We start from the raw sequence: 17,468 nt of genomic DNA, 5'->3' as shown, positions 1-17,468 counted from the left end.
TTTTTAGCTCGACTCTGCTGTTAGCTGTGAAGTTGACGGATTAATTGTTGATGAGTCGCTACCTCTTTTTAATTTTAACGTCTTTATATTATATCAGAAGCCCTTTGTGGTGCAGACATTTATCTGTATTTGTGAATATTGGCAGATGACCGACTTTCAGGCATTGCCTTGTGCTTGTTAGCTCTTCTTTGAAAGCTACCTAGCTACATCGCTACCTCTTTTTAATTGTCAAGACTACGTCCTTTATACGAGACCCTTTATAATGCATAAACTTATACTTGTAAGTATTTAACAAATATATTTATTAATATCTATCGTATCTATCTATCCGCCAGTATCCCGAGAGCCCTCACTGAAGACACGAAGACCCTCATTGTTTCTCCCATTGTCAATAAAACAAACTATTTCATTCATCAAAGCATAATGAGTTGTTATTCTTGAATATATATTTTGTGTATGTCTTAAAATGGTTATAGTGAGTCAACTCCTGCCTGGACACTATCTGCTGAATGGACTGTTGTTACTCTGCTTTTCAATAACTCCCAGACTACGGGTAAGTGAAGCAGAGAAATATAGACATTGTCTGGAAATACAATAATCCAGCTGGGCAAAAATTAACATCTTCAATCATCTTACATTTCTGTGTAAAATCGATTTTCCATGCTAACACGAATGTGAAACATTCCCTCCAAAACCCCAAAAGTGTCTTTAATATGTCACCTTACGGCTCAAAATGTAAAACTGACATTTACATACATACTCCAATGAATTAATAATCAAACAAGTACTTGGAGGTGTGATTTTATTCCATTTTTACCGTGAAATCGCCGCTCTCAGTCCCATAGAAGGAAATGACAGCGCTGCCTGTTTGGAACTATTCAGGCTTACATGAACCACGTGACCGCCCCGCTGCCAGAGCATGAGTGTCACAACTCTTACTGTCTCTAGGGCTCTAGTTATTCCAAAAAGCGCCGGTCGGCAGCTAGCCAATCAAGTTCGAGCTTCAGCTTTGTCATGCTGTCACTCAACGGTTACGCGCACAGCAAGCAAGCCCATGCAGAGGTGGGCTTATGGCAAGTCGTTTTAACATTTAATGCCCAGACTGGATATTCGCTACAGATATCTGTAATTCAGTTCTTCCTAGTCGAAGAGAACGTTAGAGATATCAACAACTCTATTTCTCCTATCCGTAATAATCATTTCAGATATCCACAAATACATTCTTCCTAGGAGAAATGATGTCACTTTTGCCATTCATGTGTATGGGTTACGTCATTGCGCCTATCCATAATTCAGTTGCAGATATCCACAATATGAGTTACGGATATCTGCAACTGAATTACGGATAGTCAAAATTCCAATTCGAGATATCTCCAACCCCTCCTCAATTACAGATATCTACATGTTTCTTTATGGATATCCATAACTCAGTTTTGACTAGGCGGAATTCGTTGTAGATATCTTAAATTAAAGTAATGACTAGTCAAAATGACGTTGTAGATATCTCAAATGGGAATTGCGGATAGGCAAAACTTGATTGTAGATATCTAAAATTATGTTAGAGATATCTTTAATGGATTTTGATAGAGATATCTAAAACTGGAGATATCTGTAATTACAATTCTGCCTAGGCGAAATGTAATTAAAGATATCTTGAATGACAGTTTTGACTAGACGAAATGACGTTGCAGATATCTGTAATGTCGTGCTATTAGTCCTCCCACTTTCAGGCGGAAAGCGGTGAAATGCCTGATTTGAACTTTTGACGCCTTTTATTGACGCCTTTTTTTTTGTCTGTCGTGGTCATGGCCTCCCGGCTGGACAACGTTTCCCTTTTTGACAGACTTTTCAGTACAACTACCCGTGCTCGACAGGAACTGGCAGCAAGAGAAACGGATAATATTGTGGATGCGACGAGACGGCTATTTCGCCGTCAGCCCCAACTCCTTCGGAGTAAGTGTTGCCAGCATAGGCTACATACCACCGAACTAGCAAGGTAGCAAAAGCGCGGCTAAATTCATTTCATTTTTCTGGCTATAATTAATTCAATAAATAGCAATCAAAGTTCCCGATCTCTGCTCTCTGCTCTCTCCCTCAGGTCTCTGTTTCTGCTGTTGCCTTGGTGCTGCGTCTAGCGTCTTAAAGGGACAGCAACATGCGTTCTATGAGTTGCTGGTTTACTGTGTGGGTTACATTCACATCTATATAAATGTCTTTTAATTGTGTACGAACCGCCCTTTGCACCACTGTATGGTGCACACTGTCACTATGCACATCTTAAATGTATAGGAAATGTAAATTTTGTATTTCTATTTTGCTTTTTATTGTACTCTATATCTTCATGTAGTTTAAAACTTACATGCCTCTTTACCATACTTATCTCTCCCCTTTTTGAGCTACTGTAAATGCCAATTTCTCTTGGAGATCAATAAAGTATCAACCTGATGGACAGGTTTGATTGATCTATGTATCATGTGTTGTTTTCATTTTTACCTTTACCTAACACTGCAATCTCCCCATGGGATGAGCGTTGTTGTGGTGTGACCATGTGTGCCTGTGTGCCTGTACAGGGCTGATGATGGTTGGACGCTCATCCCATTCGGCCGCATATGGATAAATAAACAAAATTATTATTATTATTTTTGCCTTTTTATTGTGATGGTGGCAGTGAAGAGTGACAGGTAAAAGGGAGAAGAGTAGGGGCAAGACATGCAGAAAAGGGCCGCAGTTAAGAATCGCACCTGAGCCGCTGCACATGGAGCGCCTGCTTAACCCGATGAGCTATACATGGAGCTACCAGGTACCCCGTAAGTAAAATTATTTAATAAATACCAGCGCACCGACCCAAACGACCGAATGAAATAACGTTCAATCCGCCCCTGCCTAAAATAGAGCAACGTCATTCCGACGAGTCATAGTGACGTTTAAGATATCTTTAACTTACATTTCGCCTAGTGGAAACTGAATTACGGATATCTGTAATTTTCATTTAGGATATGTGACGCGTTTCATGACGTTTCAGTTACGTCATTAGAGATATCCGTAATTCAGTTTCGACAAGGCGAAACTGAGATTTAGATATCTCTATCTGTCCTTTCGGATAGTCAAAATTACGTTATGGATATCTTTAATGAAAATTCCGGATATCCAAAATTCATTAACGCCTAGTCAGAATGGAGTTGTGGATATCCGCAGTCTTAGTTCTGGATAGTGCACTCTAGGCATTAAATGTTACAACGGCTTGCCATAGTGGGCGAGCTACGCACTACGCAACCGCGCGCACATTTGTTTTGCTTGTGGAGGAGAGAGCATCAGGGCTCAGCAACTTCCAGAAAAGTTACCGATCCCACGGCTTGTCAGGCCAAGAGACTGCAGGACGTTTTTTGGCTCGGGGTGCTCGCGTCGCTCCCCGACCACGGCCTCCATAGCCCGCCTGACGGCTTCGTTTAGATGCCCGACCTCTGGAGGAAGATGTTGGGGCGTCTGGGACATACTCTTCGTCAGAGGAGTCATGCAATTCTGAACTCTAGATAGAAATAAACAAACAATGTAACACATATACACGCGTAAATGCACTAAGTTTGATAAACAACGTCATCCAGAGGGATACACGAGTGTAATCACATATTGAAACTTTACTCGTTCGTCCTAGCAGATTCATGTTATTTTGGTATTAGGACAAGTTAGACTCAATACAGCATTCTAACGTAATTCCTTTATTATTTACTAAATGTACTAAATGTAGAAGAGTGGAAAACAGCAAAACAGGCGAGATGCTGCAGCACTTCTCTCATGTACTGCACGCGTGCACAAATAAAGGGGCGAAATCAGAGGGAGGGACCAACAGTGTTTTGGGAGACACTGCGATTCAAACTCCGGACAGCAGCTTTAAAGATCAGTTATGAACAATTTACTGAAACAATTTCTAAAATTACATTTTAATTGTTATTAAGATGGTGGTTTTGAACACTGTGATCAGTCTTAATGTAGCTTACATTATTTCTGGATACTTGTAAGACTTAAAGTTTGCAGCGTTGGTCAGTCTCAGTATTTTTAATTCTTGCTAGTCTGCACTACTTGTCATTATGTGGACCTTAGCAACACTCACATGACCCGTGGATGTTCTGGTTGAAGTTTAATTCCTAATAAAAAACATTTTCATTGTGTTTTTTGTAACACAGATATGACAGTCAGCGTCAAGGATGCAGAGGAGAAGGATGAGCACATTCACATGCCTCCACGTTGTGATGTGGAAACTCGGTGGGAGGATCTGTCTGTCTCTGAACACAGCTATGCAGCAAGATCATCACTCCATCTGAAGCCCTGACATCTGACATCTTTACAATATAACTGTAATAAACCTAAACATTTCTGACCTGTTTGTAAATTGTTTGTTATTAACAAATGTTATCAATGTGTTTATGTTACAAATACTTATTTTTTAAAACACTTACTGCTGTAATGACTGAGTGTGGCCTTAAGTGTAGACATCAACACAGAATTTGGTTTATAAAAGTAATGGGATTTATTTATGAAGTGAAAGATTGAGGTAAAGGAGAAAGTGCATTTTTGTAGGAGGAAAAGAGAGTTTCTGCAGGATGCTGGCTGGATTGAAGCAGAGGTGGGTTTGGTGAGCAGGTGAGGCTGGCAGACAGACAGACAGGTATGCAGTTGTCCTATCAGTCGCTTTGAGCCAAGGTTCCTCTGAGTCCCCACATTCCAGATCCGTTGTTCATCCGTGCAGGATGAGTTAGCCCACTGGACACAGCATCTTCAACCTGTCATCAGAAATGATTATTGATTAGTTTATATTTGTGATATAAAAGAGGACAATTTGAACTTTAACAGCTGTCTTCTATGAAAACTATTGCATTCTTTAATATTATGGGGTGCCGTCTGTAAAGCAGCTCATTCTGTCACATTTAGCTTCAAACCATGAAAAACAAGGGCTGTGATTTTTTAAATGATAAATATAAATGTTAAATATGACATTAACATTTATATTTATCATTTATGTCTGACATTTAATACTTACATTAAACTATTGAAGATATTTCTAAGATGAGAAATATTGCAGTAAATGTTGTAAAAGATCACCAGAAAAAAATCACACCACTTGTTTTTCATGGTTTGAAGCTAAATGGGACAAAATGTTGCTGTTTTTTTAGCATGAGCTGCTTTACAGACGGCACCCCATATAATATGAATGAATGCAAAGTAATACAATGAATCATATTCAGCGTTTCCTCTTTAGTCACTCAGTTGTCGTGCACCACAACAGCAAGAAAACTACCACTTCTACTTCTGCTATATCCATAAAACTCTGTAATAGAGCCTTAAATGCAGTCCAAACACAATGTAAGAAATAAATAGTTCATAGTTTAAATATTTTGACGTTAGAACCACAACTTTAAGCACGTATTACATGCACAAAGCAACAAATATTACTGTCTCAAGCACCACCGTTTTTTAATAGAGAAAACTTTTCTTCAGTAATTATAATAATGATAACAATGATGGCGAAACAAGTCATGACAAAAAGAAGAGTAAGGTGTAGGACTTTTACCTTCCATAATATTGAGGCTGCATGACTGCACGACTGTCCTAATCCAGCGATGCAGCAGCATCCCGTCGTCTCCACCGCGCTGCTACTGCTAACTAGCACCCACGCCAAGTGACTCGTACTGCTGGCCTGGCTCGGGTTCACGTCTGCTTTTAAAAACATTTTAGAGCCCCTGGTGTCGCGTCTGTTGACATTTTGATGCTGTAACTTTGTGGAGCCGGCTACTCAGAAAGGGCTGACCGGAAGTGAGAAGACAAAATGCGGAACAACGAAGAATTAAAAGTGGGCGGGGTTCTGGCAAGATGGCGGCCTGAGCAGTCTTACCTTTCGTTGGTTCTCTGCAAATTCCCTCCAAACTATACTTGATTGACAGTCCCACTGACTGGTCCTGCCCCTAGTTGCTCTCCGGTTCAGCCTGTTTGATGACGCTTTTACGGCTGAATCCCAAACCGCCCCTACACACTCCCCCTCCACTACCGAGTGTCACTCCAAAAGAAGTCACACTTGCAGCTGTGGAGGGCACCTATTATTGAAGGGGGAGGGTATAAATACGATCGTCAGGAATGGGACGCCCTGTCGCCTCACCGGAAAACGGAAGACGTCATCGCCATGGTAACACAAAGACGCCTACTGTCATGGCTGTAGCGCTGTGGCACAGGTTGCAGGCAATGATGTAGGGGCTACATTCTGCTTCAAATAATTTGAAGTCATCCCACATGTTTTCCAATCCTATTATCTGGCATTTCCAATCCAACAAATGAATGAATGAATGAATTCTGTCAGTTGTGTTCAAATTTTAAGGTGTCAGGGGGTGCACAATTGAATCAAACGTCAGCAGAGAAGAAGATTTATTTCTTTTGATTTATCTTTTTTCACCACTCTTTTTGTGATGTTCTGTCAGTGTGAAAAAGGCGTGGGAGAAATAAAGGACGCATGTGGAACTCACATCGATATGTTGTTTCCTCCTCCATTTCGATGTTGCACTTCCTGAAAAAGTTGTCCAGAGTGAGCATCGATGCAGACTCGCTATTTAAGGGCTGAACAGTCCACTCCCCCTCCGCACTACGCGGTTTGGGACGGCCCTTAATATGGAGGACCCTCCACGGGAACGCGCAAACGGAGGGGTAGTGTGTAGGGGGCGGTTTGGGATTCAGCCTACGTCACTGGCTCCAAAAAATCCAAAATGGCGACCAGGAAGTGGGCTTCATTTTCTTTTTCTTTCTTTTTTTTTTTTATTGAAAAGATTTTATTTTCAGCATACATCCAACAGTACTGCCAGGGGGTAAGGTAGAAAAGGAAACAAATACAAACAAATGTATTTCATTACAATGACATCAGTTCAGACCATATTTCTCGTGTTTTTGCAGCCTTACTATTAGTACAGAATTCAATACATTCAAAATACATATCAATTTATTTGTGAAAGACATAAAATAGAGGTTCCTTATTTCCAAATTTACATTTATGAATGAAGTATTTTGCTAAGAGTATAATAAGGTTCACAATATATATTTTCTCAGGGCTCATAAGTTTCTGTTCAAGATATCCCAGTACAACATGCCTGTAATACATTTTATAGCTGACACATATTTTGGCACCAATAAAGTTACATCTTTCCAAAATCTTTGAGTCATTGCACAACTCCAAAAGAGAAGAGTCAGAGTTTCTGGCTGTAAACCACAAAACGAACAACTGGCATCTATGTCTTTTTAAAATTTGGTTAGAAAGTGTTTTACAGGGTAAAATTTATGAATAATCTTAAATGAAATTTCTTTAACTTTATTAGTGACGAAGTATTTGTGGGGTAAAGTCCGTACTTTAGCCCAGTCAATATCCTGGACAAATTTTCTCCAATACAATATAACATGGGGTCTTGTAGAAAGTTCCCTTTGGAAGAGATCGGATTGCTTTGTTATTTTTCCGTGATGATGAAAAGCATGTTTTCCCACACGGTGTATCTTTGAACTTTGGAAAAGACAATGGGTCTTGGTAAGAGGAACCACTGCATAACATTTTTACTCCGCTGGGTTTAGCTTTTATGACCACGTCATATTCTGTAGGTGATACAGGTATATTATCAGGGTTCCCGCGGGTCCTTAAAAAGTCTTACAATGTCTTAAAAAGCATTAAATTTAACTTTTAAAATGGTGCAAGAACCCTGATTACATATGAAACAGAAATCATGATGTGACATTGGAATACCTTCAGGAGTTAAGAGCTGTTTCACTAGCACGTCTTTCTCAACCCAAGATTTAAGAAATAAACTCTTATTCCTGTGTAAAATATCAGAATTGTTCCATATACAGCAGCGTTGTGGAGAGAAATTCTGCTTGTAAATCAAAGTCCATGCGAGCAGAACCTGTTTATGGAAATGAGAGCGTTTTAAAGGTAATTTGCTTATTTTGAAGTTACATAAAAGAAGAAATGGTAGTCCTCCGATTTTATCAAACATAAATTTTGGAATGAAGTTCCACATTGAAGAGTACACAGCAAATTTGGAAGTGTTAATTCAACTCCTACAGAGTTAATCTCAACACTTCTAAAGTGTTTATATTGGTCCACTCTAGATCGAGTTAAAACAACACTTTTGAAAGTGTTCAACAGTTTACACTGTGACAGAGTTGGAACAACACTCTCAGTAGTTGAAATTTAACATATATCAGTGTTGAATTTACACTACACTAGTGTGTAGTGTTAAAAGTTAACACTATTAGTGTAGTTTTTAACACCGAATAAGGTTTAAACTATATTAACTCTATGGAGAGTGTTATAAAATTCTAATCTAAATAGAAATCTTTTATCATTCAGTTTAAAAGTACTACTGGGAATCAAATAATAACCCCCAATTTTACTCCCAAAATAATACATTTCACTTGAAATTACAAAGAAAACACAAGTTGCAGTTTGAATCAGCCTGTATTTCAAATAAGCACACCACATAAAAACAGCACTGCTTTGCAATACAACACAGGTCACAAAATATGACAATGTGGCACAATGTATATTTTTTCACACATCTCATTAGAAAACTGTTTGTCATAGGGTCTGTGATAAATCAGTTCCTTAACTGGGAAAACAGAAAATGAATCTGCTCTCTCATCAACACAGTATGCATTGAAATGATCATCAAAATAAAGAGTGTCCACTCTGCAAGTCAAAAGGAAAGCTTGCCCATCATGGACAATGATGTTGGTGATCTTTCTGAAAATAGGAATTTCCATTTTTGTTCCAGTACAAATAAACATACCAATCTGATATTCTGTTCCATAGTTCTTCACCCAATTCGTGGTTGACACTTCACAATATAAATTAACATCAAAAACAGAACTTAAAACCTCACCTCCCTCGAGGCGATCAATGATTTCGTTTTTCACTGGACCAAACTCAAATCTCTGAAAATTAAAATTCTCCCAGTGGTAAGCTAACTGTCTCTGGTGTTGTTTCACCAATGATTTTGTGATATTTTTGAAATTTTTCACTGATCTTTTAAAAAAATTGTGTTTGGCCTCAAACCTCATGCACCATACATGAAGGAGTGGACCTATTTTTCGAATACAACGTGGATAATGTAGCATGAAATGATGCTTTGGAATCAATCTTCTTTGTGAAAACAAACACTTAAATAGCTCATGGTGGTCCTTAATCAAGTGCTTTAAATAGTATGTCATACCGTTAGTTACAATGGGTGAAAAAACTATATTCACAATCTGAATCAAGAGGAGGAGCAGATTCCAGTAACAGTTATTTCTTTCCAATACATCACCAAAAATAAGAGGAGTATTTCTTACAAGACACCATGACTGAACTGCATTTAATCCAAGATCCTTGCTAGCCTCATCCATTTTCAACCCACTTGGTCTATTTTTTCTCTCAATATAACCATAGTTGAAAGTTTGGATCCTCTGTGACAATGATTCCAAAGACAGATACTTCTGGTTTACAAGGTACTGAAAGACAAGTTTGAGTTCGTACTGTACTACACCTTCAAGTAAATCGTGCATTATGTCAACTGCATAGTTGTCAGAGGTGTGGAAAAAATGCAATGTATTGAGCAAGCATGTCTTTTTGACACCAAATGTGGAACTCAACATAGGATTTTCATGTAGAGCTGCACAGTGTTCTGCATGGATTTCCTTTGTACGAAAAATCATGCCAGGGTCATCTTCAGTAAAGACAGACTGCGACTCATCCTTACTTGTCAAACAAAATCTACAGAAATATGTAGCACTGAAGGACTCAACAAAACCGAACAGTCCATGTAAACCTAGGTTGTCACCCGTTACTTGTATAACAGAACCAAGCAATGGTGAGTCTGAGAAAGGCACCTCAATTCCTTGTGTTTCAAGTATTTTAAGATCGTCAACAACAGGCTTCAGGATGTCATCAAACCCATAAGTCTTCAGATCTTGTGAGTGGAAGAGTGCCACAACATGTATATTCATCAACACAGAATTATATTTTGGGGGCAGGTTCCTCAATATAAAGTAAATACAACCGAGTTTGTGAATACCTTTCTTTGAACCTAAGGGATTTGCTGTCTCAAACTCGTCAAAATAAAGTTGAATCTGTAGAGCATGCTTTTTCTGGGAAAACAAAACGTTACTCTTGAAGTATGAACCATCACATATGTCTTTATAAATGCCTTCTTCGTGATGTTTGGCTTGGAAGAAACTTTCACATAATTCAGTGTTCTTGAACATTGACTTAAGAGTTCCCAGGATGGGTGTATACACAAATTTATCTGTTACGGGGACCTGACAATAAACACCAGTTGTTTGATCTCTGCGAACATCAAATCGCACCCCAAGAACATATTCAACAGGTTCAACAATTTCCCATTTGTCCTTAAAGAACTTCTGACGTTTTACTCTTGTGTTCAAGGATGAGAAAGGATTTCCTAGTTGATCAAAGCACTTTTCCACCTTCTTTTCCAAATCCGTACCTTGAATTTCTGAAGAACAGCTGAGAACTGCCTCTCTTGCTTGTCTATTAATGTCATTTACAAGGTCCTCCATGGATCCCACCATTGCTTGGACTGTGCTCTCAGCAACACCAGATGCTTGCAACTGTGCTACAACAGAAGCACACATGTTTAACACATGATCATTGTCAACAGAGAGCTGGGTAGTTGTTGGAGAGGCTTTGTTGACTGTCTGTGAAGTTGAGGGCTCATCAACTTCATTCTGAGTGTCCACATTGTCAGCAGTATTAGTCACAGCAACATCTCTGTGGCAATGAACAAGATGCTTCTTGAAACCTGAATAAGTGCAAAACAAAGAAGAACATCCCGGCTGTCCACATTTTAAGCGTAATGTCTTTCCAGGATATAGACCATGGTGAAGTCTTAAATGCTGACAAAGCAGTGCAGAACTTTTGTGGCATGCCTTACAGACATAACAAAGAAAAATGTTTGCATCCATGGATATTTATCCCCTCAAGCGTCATGAAAAAATCTTGCCCTTAGTTCCTTGACTCTGGGAGTTTCCTTGGCCTTTCCAATGTCAATGTTAAAAACTGTGGTTTGGATGAACGTATAGAAGTTGTAGAGGGATTCATGGTAACTGACACTGAAGATGAAGTGTGCTTTGAAGAGCTCATCGAAAGCTGCAAGGGATGTCTGTGCCTTGCAGGGGATGGCCTTGTGATCAATGATGACATAGTATCTTTGGATGCTGCTCTTCTTTTCACCAACACCAAGGAGGAAGGGCTGGCCTGGCTCCACACCAGCAAGGAAGGTTTCAACACTGGCTCCCATCTTGAACAAAACATAAAGAATTATGAGAAAATATGCCCTTGTTACATTCAAATGTCTACCTAAGCCAATATAAAAAGTGCTTCAACCCAAGAAGTAGGATCATCAGAATAATTGCAACACTACTATTTGCATACCTGCAAATATCTCACAACATGGTCAACAGCCTGGCATGGGCTGATTTTAGCACTCTTCTTGTGGCCTTTGGGGGTGGGAGGAAGCAGGTGAACCAACAGAAGAATGCTGGACAGATCACTGTCCCAGCCTAGGGGAAAAACAGGAGAAATATTAGACTCATTCACATTATAAATAATTGAGACATTTCAAAGGGAAGAATGAGCCAAGCTAACCAGACCCACCTGAGTCTTGCTGCAATGACATGAGGTCTTCAATGTGCTCATTAGAAGTCAGTTTTTTGCAGTCTGCCAGGATTCTAGGCTTGAAAAAGGTAGGCCATTTTGCCAAAAATCTGCCCGACACTTCCTCTCCAAACATCATGGTGAAGTCTTGTTCAATCTACAGAATAACACACACTGTATACTCATACACCTTAAGCATATACTTTGAGTATAATTCACTTACAAAAGAAGTTGTCTTTCTTACCAAGCCAGTGATGTCGAGAAATCGTGGGAAGATGTCAAAGACTGTCGAAGAGCACTGCTGATCTTGAACCAGTGTTTGACGGTACTGAAATGTGGCCCTCATTCGCTCTTTGATGGCTGATTCATCAGTTGAATGTTTCAAAAAGGATATTGCTTCATGACAGTGCTCACCAAGCAGCTGCTTATCAGTGCAGAGAACATCCCTCTTTCTCTTTGGACTATCTTGATAGGTTGTGCTTGTGGAGCATCTCTGGGGCTGAGCTGCAGTGTTGCGCTGAACAGTCTTTATCCTCCAAGCCAAGTAGCCAGATCCACTCTCTGGGTCATAGAAGTGTTCCTGTAACATTAAAACAATAGATTATTACATAAAGTCCAAACATATTACCAGTCCATAAATTGACATACAAGCTTTTAATTTATAAACTTACATATCCCTTGTCCGAATATGGATCTCTGAGGCTGGGAAATAGAGAGATGATGCCTAGAGCACATGTAGTTCGAACAGAGATGGGTGGGCTCCTCCTGAAAGATAAACATGACATTACTACAGCAATTCAGTGTTTAAAAGATACAAATTTTGCTTTTTCTTGCTTCAGTTAGTAGCAGTCCCTCAAATTTAGTTTTTGTATAATGTTTTAGCCTTAAAACGATGCTTTACTGATATGCAATGCCTTACAATGAGTATGCTTGTTTTAAAATAATTTCTATATTAAATAAAGAACATTATGAACATGAAACTTACCCATGAATTTCAACCATGTTGGCCACAAGAAGGTTTACCAACTTTCTCCTTGTGCTATCTGTCAATGTTTTCATTTTGTCATATTCATCCAAAATAAACTGTCCACCTGGTTTAGCCTTCAGAGCATTTCTCACCATCTAAAAGATAAAGAATAATAAAGTTAGAATCATCCATCACCATCAGTTTAACACAACATCTTTGTGTCTGTCTGATATCTGATAACTAATAGAATTTGTTACAAAAGCGACACACCTCTTTTGCTGATTCCCGTTCAGCATGGGTTCTCCTCCCTCCGTTTGTATGAACAATCACTGTTGCATCTGATGAATCAGAGGATACTAGCGAGGAGACTCCTGACACTGACCCAGATGAGTTGTCTGACATGGGTGACTCCAGCGAAGTATATGAAAGATCATGCTGAAGTGCAACTGTAAACAATTTTTTACAAAATGTAAACACAAAATGAAAAAAAAATCATGTGTTCTCCACAATATTCATTATACTCCTTCCCTAACAAGATTGAGTCTCACCTGTTGACTTTTCCAATGTCACCCTAACAGTGAGGTTCCCTGCCTGCAAGAGCTCCTCAAACACATCTGCATCAACTTCTGTCCCTGATTCATCTGTCAAATGCAGCTCAGTCTCAAGTGGAAGATCTAGCTTTTGAATAACTGATAAAAAATATTAGATTTAGAGCAATAGAAAAAATATAATAAGAACATTACCTGGCATTTTCTATGCTTGTTTTTGGCAGGACATGGCTATCATAAACAAAATATTTAAATACCACATAAATTCAATAGGTGTTATAACATGTAGCCACAAACGTTGTGGGCTGTATGAAAAGTGATGCCAACCTTTTTGAAGAAATGTGTTGAAGTCATCATAGCCATCTTCAGTCTCAGCCACTTTGACATACTTCTGTGTTTCACCAAATCGCACCTTAACCAACATGATGCACTAAGAAGAAAACAGGACAAAAGACATCCACACTGTGCCATCATTTACACTATGATCACCATGGATGTGTAGAGGCAGGAACATTTTGCCTAGCTTTACTAGACTCTGAGTATTCGTTTTAAGTTTTAGCATTACTTGCTACCTGGACGATAGGAACCACCAGCACAGTGACGTGCTACTGAAGCTTGGCCTGCTTGCTAGAATGACGGCTAGCTAGTTATTCTGCTAAAAACACCCACACTTATCCGTAAACAGTGATACACTATCAACTATGCTCCGTTAGCTTAGCGAAATAATGTCACCCTAAGACATAAACGTGGCAGCGACGTTAAGATACACAGCTACGTAAGTGGAACTCACCAGCATGCGTGGCTCCGGTAACATTAGCTTGAAGAGTTAGCGTTTTTTAATCTTAAAATGTTTTAATCGAAGCAAGGCTTGGCATGGCTGGTGTGGTGGCCCGGTGTGTGGAGGTGTTCCACCGGTGGAGGAATACAGCAGGAAGTCTGCAGCTGTCTCGGGCAAGCAGCAGCAGCTCAACCGAACCCCCACCCCCGGTCCATGTAATGCAGGGGTGTCAAGATCCGTTCCTGGAGGGCCACTATCCTGCATGTTTTAGATGTTTCCCTCTTCCAACACACCTGATTCAAATGATCAGCTTATCATCAAGCTCAGCAGAAGTCTGATAACGAGCCTGATCATTTGAATCAGCTGTGTTGGAAGAGGGAAACATCTAAAACATGCAGGATAGTGGCCCTCCAGGAACGGATCTTGACACCCCTGATGGAATGCCAACAACCATTCGACAAGACTAGCTAACTGCACTCCTCACCAACTTGACACGGATTTGATTGTCGAAATGACAAGTGGCCCTCAGATTTTTTTCTGGGAAATATTTGGTTAACCCGCCATGCGCGTGCTACATCACTTTAGCAAACTCTGACCCCTTACAAAATGTGCAGCTGTGCAAATGTAACATGTTATACAAATGTGTATTCCTGTAGGTTACACATATGTTTGTATATTTATCGACACGTGTGCAAAAGCGACAAATAGCATACAACAATCATGCTAACTTACCTTGTCGCAATGTTAGCTGCAGACAGGCTTCGGCGACACCTATTGTCGTCACAAATATAACACTATTGCATAGAAGTGTTATTAATTAAACATGCCGACATTCATTTACGCGCACAATATCCTCATTTGTACAAGTAGAAAGGAAAAAAAAAAAAGGGAAAAACAGTTGTGCTTCGCTGCAGCCGCTCTATCCGTCCCGCTCTTCAGGCAAACACGTCACAGATACGTTGGGATGCTGGGAGTTACTCTATTAAGTGTTGATTTTAAAATCAACACTTTACAGAGTTGTTTAAATTTAACTCTGTGTATGATCACCAACTCTTTTGAGGGACTAACTCTCGGGTAGTTGAATTAAACTCAGCAAGTGTTGAACTGACACTTTATTTTTAACTAACAACACCAACACTGGAATTTTAACACTTTTGAATTTGCTGTAGGAACTTTTGTAGCCACTTAATTTTTAAGACATTATTTAGTGTGGAGAAATCTAGAAAATCAAGCCCTCCATTCTTTAGGGAATTAATAACCACAGACTTTTTGACATAATGTATTCGATTCTTCCATAGAAAGTTTAGAAGTAACTGATCAATTTTTTTAGCATTTTTATTGTCCAGCGAAAGTGAAGATCCAACGTAAACAAGCCTCAAAGACCTTCTGCTTTGGTGAGAAGGCAACGACCTTTTAGTGACAGGTCTGGCTGTAACCAGCGGCTGAACTTATTTTCTGCTTTTCTAATCATGGGATTAAAGTTATTAGCTTCTCTATTTTTTTGGTTTTTACTTATTTTCACACCTTGATGTGTTACCTCTTTTTTGATAGCAATGTTGCTTAATGACAGATCACATTCTTTAAGTGCAAACAGTTCACATTTCTTTAAGTTTAGGTAGAGACCAGATGCATTAGAAAATATTTTAATGATTTGAAGAACTTGGGGAACCTGCAAGGAGTCTCTCAGGAAAAGTGCAGTGTCGTCTGCTAGCTGACTTATAACAATTTCTTTATCAGCAATGGTAATACCCTTGATAGAGCTCGATTTTAGATATCTACAGAATATTTGTCCAACTATAAGGAACAGATAAACACTCAGTGGACATCCTTGTCGGATACTTCTTTCCAGAACAAACCTACTAGTAGTTCCATTACTTAACTTTACAGAGCTGTTTCCATGAGTATAAAGAGTTTTATGGCATTACACATGTAACCTCCAAATCCTAACTTTTCAAGACAATAAAAAATAAATGGATGCTCGACAGTGTCGAAAGCCTTAAAAAATCAAGGAAAAATATAAAACTTTTGTCTGATATTAGTTCTGAATAATCTATTACGTCCAAAATGAGCCGTATGTTATTTGATATGCATCTGTTTTTCATAAAACCACATTGGTTTTCATCAATAATTTTGTTTAGATTTTTTTGAAACGCACTGCTAATAAAGAAGCTAATATTTTATAATCGTTATTGAGAAGACTGATAGGCCTACCATTATCTATTTGCAAAGTATCTCTGTGAGGTTTTGGTATCACAGAGAACACCTTGGGTCATGCTTGGTGGAAGGTTCATATTTGTAAGACTTTCTTTATAAACCTCAAATAGAAACGGTGTTAAGAGATCAGAGAATTTTTTATAGAACTCTGCTGTGATTCCATCACTGCCAGGTGATTTGTTGCTTTTCAAATGATTTATAGCGTCCACAACTTCCTGTGATGTAATCAGAGAGTCACACATTAATGCATCACTGTTGCTTATTTTATTGAGATTTGTCAAAAAGGGAGTAAATGTGGACATGGTATCTTCATTATATCTAGATTTATACAAATTTGAGTAGTACTCATAACAAAATGGAGAGATTTCTGGTTTATTAGTTGTAATGTTTCCTTCTATATTTAACTGTAGATTTGAACTGAATTTTGCTTGAGATTTTTCCAGCTTAAAAAGTAAGCTGTCATATGCTCTCCTTGCTCTAACCATTTCTGTCTGGATCTTATGAAAGCTCCTTCAGCTTTTGTCTTATAAATTTCATCTAATTTGTTTTGTAAGTCTAAAAACCTTAAATTTTGTTGTTTGCTTAAAGTTCCTGGAGGTAAACTTGAAAGAGCTGTGATTCCAGAAATGACTTCCTCTTCAAATAGACGCTTCCATTCAGCTTGACGACTACCACATCTTCTTAAATATTTTGAAATGTCATATTTCAGAAGCTCCCAGTTACAGCTGTAAATATTCTCTTTTTGAGCTTTGTCCCAGTAAATTTGAACAAGTTTTTCTATTTCTGTTTTGACACACTTGTGATTAAGCAGTGAGTTGTTCATTTCCCAGTAGCTGGATTTACCCAAATTGCTCTCATCAGGGACAAAATTGATCTTCATGGATAAAGCTTTGTGGTCCGTTAGAGGCGTGGTCAGAATGTGAACTCCTATTTTTTCTTTTTCTAAAGAGTTATCGGTAAGCCAAAAGTCTATACGCGATTGTCTGGATCCATCTTTATTGGACCATGTGTACTTTTTATCATTAGGAAATTTGCTTCTCCAAATATCTTACAAACCAAACCTACTGATTAATAATTGTAATTTTGAAATGGATTTTAAAGGTTGAGCAGGAGGCCACCGATCAACGCTTGGATCCATCACGACACTGAAGTCGCCTATTAGTACATTACTGCCAGGAAATTTAGTGGTAAACAACAGTTTCTCTTCTATGATATCAAGTAGTTGATTGTTCTCTGAGTTGGAGTTAAATCCGTAAATATTTATTAATAGGCAAATATATCATTCGT

General features: G+C 38.8%; 1 protein-coding gene and 1 long non-coding RNA gene across 5 annotated transcripts; one reads left to right on the top strand and one right to left on the bottom strand.

Moving 5' to 3' along the window:
* The first annotated feature begins 1,663 nt into the window (after window positions 1-1,663).
* On the top strand, window positions 1,664-2,468 carry LOC127537510 (uncharacterized). The gene is made up of 2 exons (XR_007947210.1): window positions 1,664-1,996; window positions 2,099-2,468. It is a non-coding gene; the product is annotated as an uncharacterized LOC127537510 (long non-coding RNA).
* A 5,992-nt stretch (window positions 2,469-8,460) lies between these two features.
* LOC127537497 (uncharacterized) lies at window positions 8,461-15,833 on the bottom strand. Of its 4 annotated transcripts, none has more exons than XM_051959908.1 (10): window positions 13,980-15,833; window positions 13,517-13,619; window positions 13,190-13,330; window positions 12,912-13,087; window positions 12,660-12,796; window positions 12,346-12,439; window positions 11,919-12,254; window positions 11,675-11,831; window positions 11,453-11,580; window positions 8,461-11,318 (listed from the first exon to the last, which is right to left on the bottom strand). In XM_051959908.1, the coding sequence occupies exons 1-10, from the start codon at window positions 14,001-14,003 to the stop codon at window positions 10,998-11,000; spliced, it is 1,617 nt and encodes a 538-aa protein (XP_051815868.1). In that variant the 5' UTR covers window positions 14,004-15,833; the 3' UTR covers window positions 8,461-10,997. The 4 variants fall into 4 exon arrangements, with proteins under 4 accessions (XP_051815868.1, XP_051815867.1, XP_051815869.1 ...); XM_051959907.1 differs by having other exon boundaries at window positions 13,980-15,831; XM_051959909.1 differs by lacking the exon at window positions 13,190-13,330.
* Window positions 15,834-17,468: the final 1,635 nt, after the last annotated feature.

Source organism: Acanthochromis polyacanthus, chromosome 15 (assembly GCF_021347895.1).
Source record: "Acanthochromis polyacanthus isolate Apoly-LR-REF ecotype Palm Island chromosome 15, KAUST_Apoly_ChrSc, whole genome shotgun sequence".
NCBI lineage: Eukaryota > Metazoa > Chordata > Actinopteri > Pomacentridae > Acanthochromis > Acanthochromis polyacanthus.
Note: the sequence above shows the minus strand (reverse complement) of the source record. Positions and strands in the feature narration are given on the sequence as shown.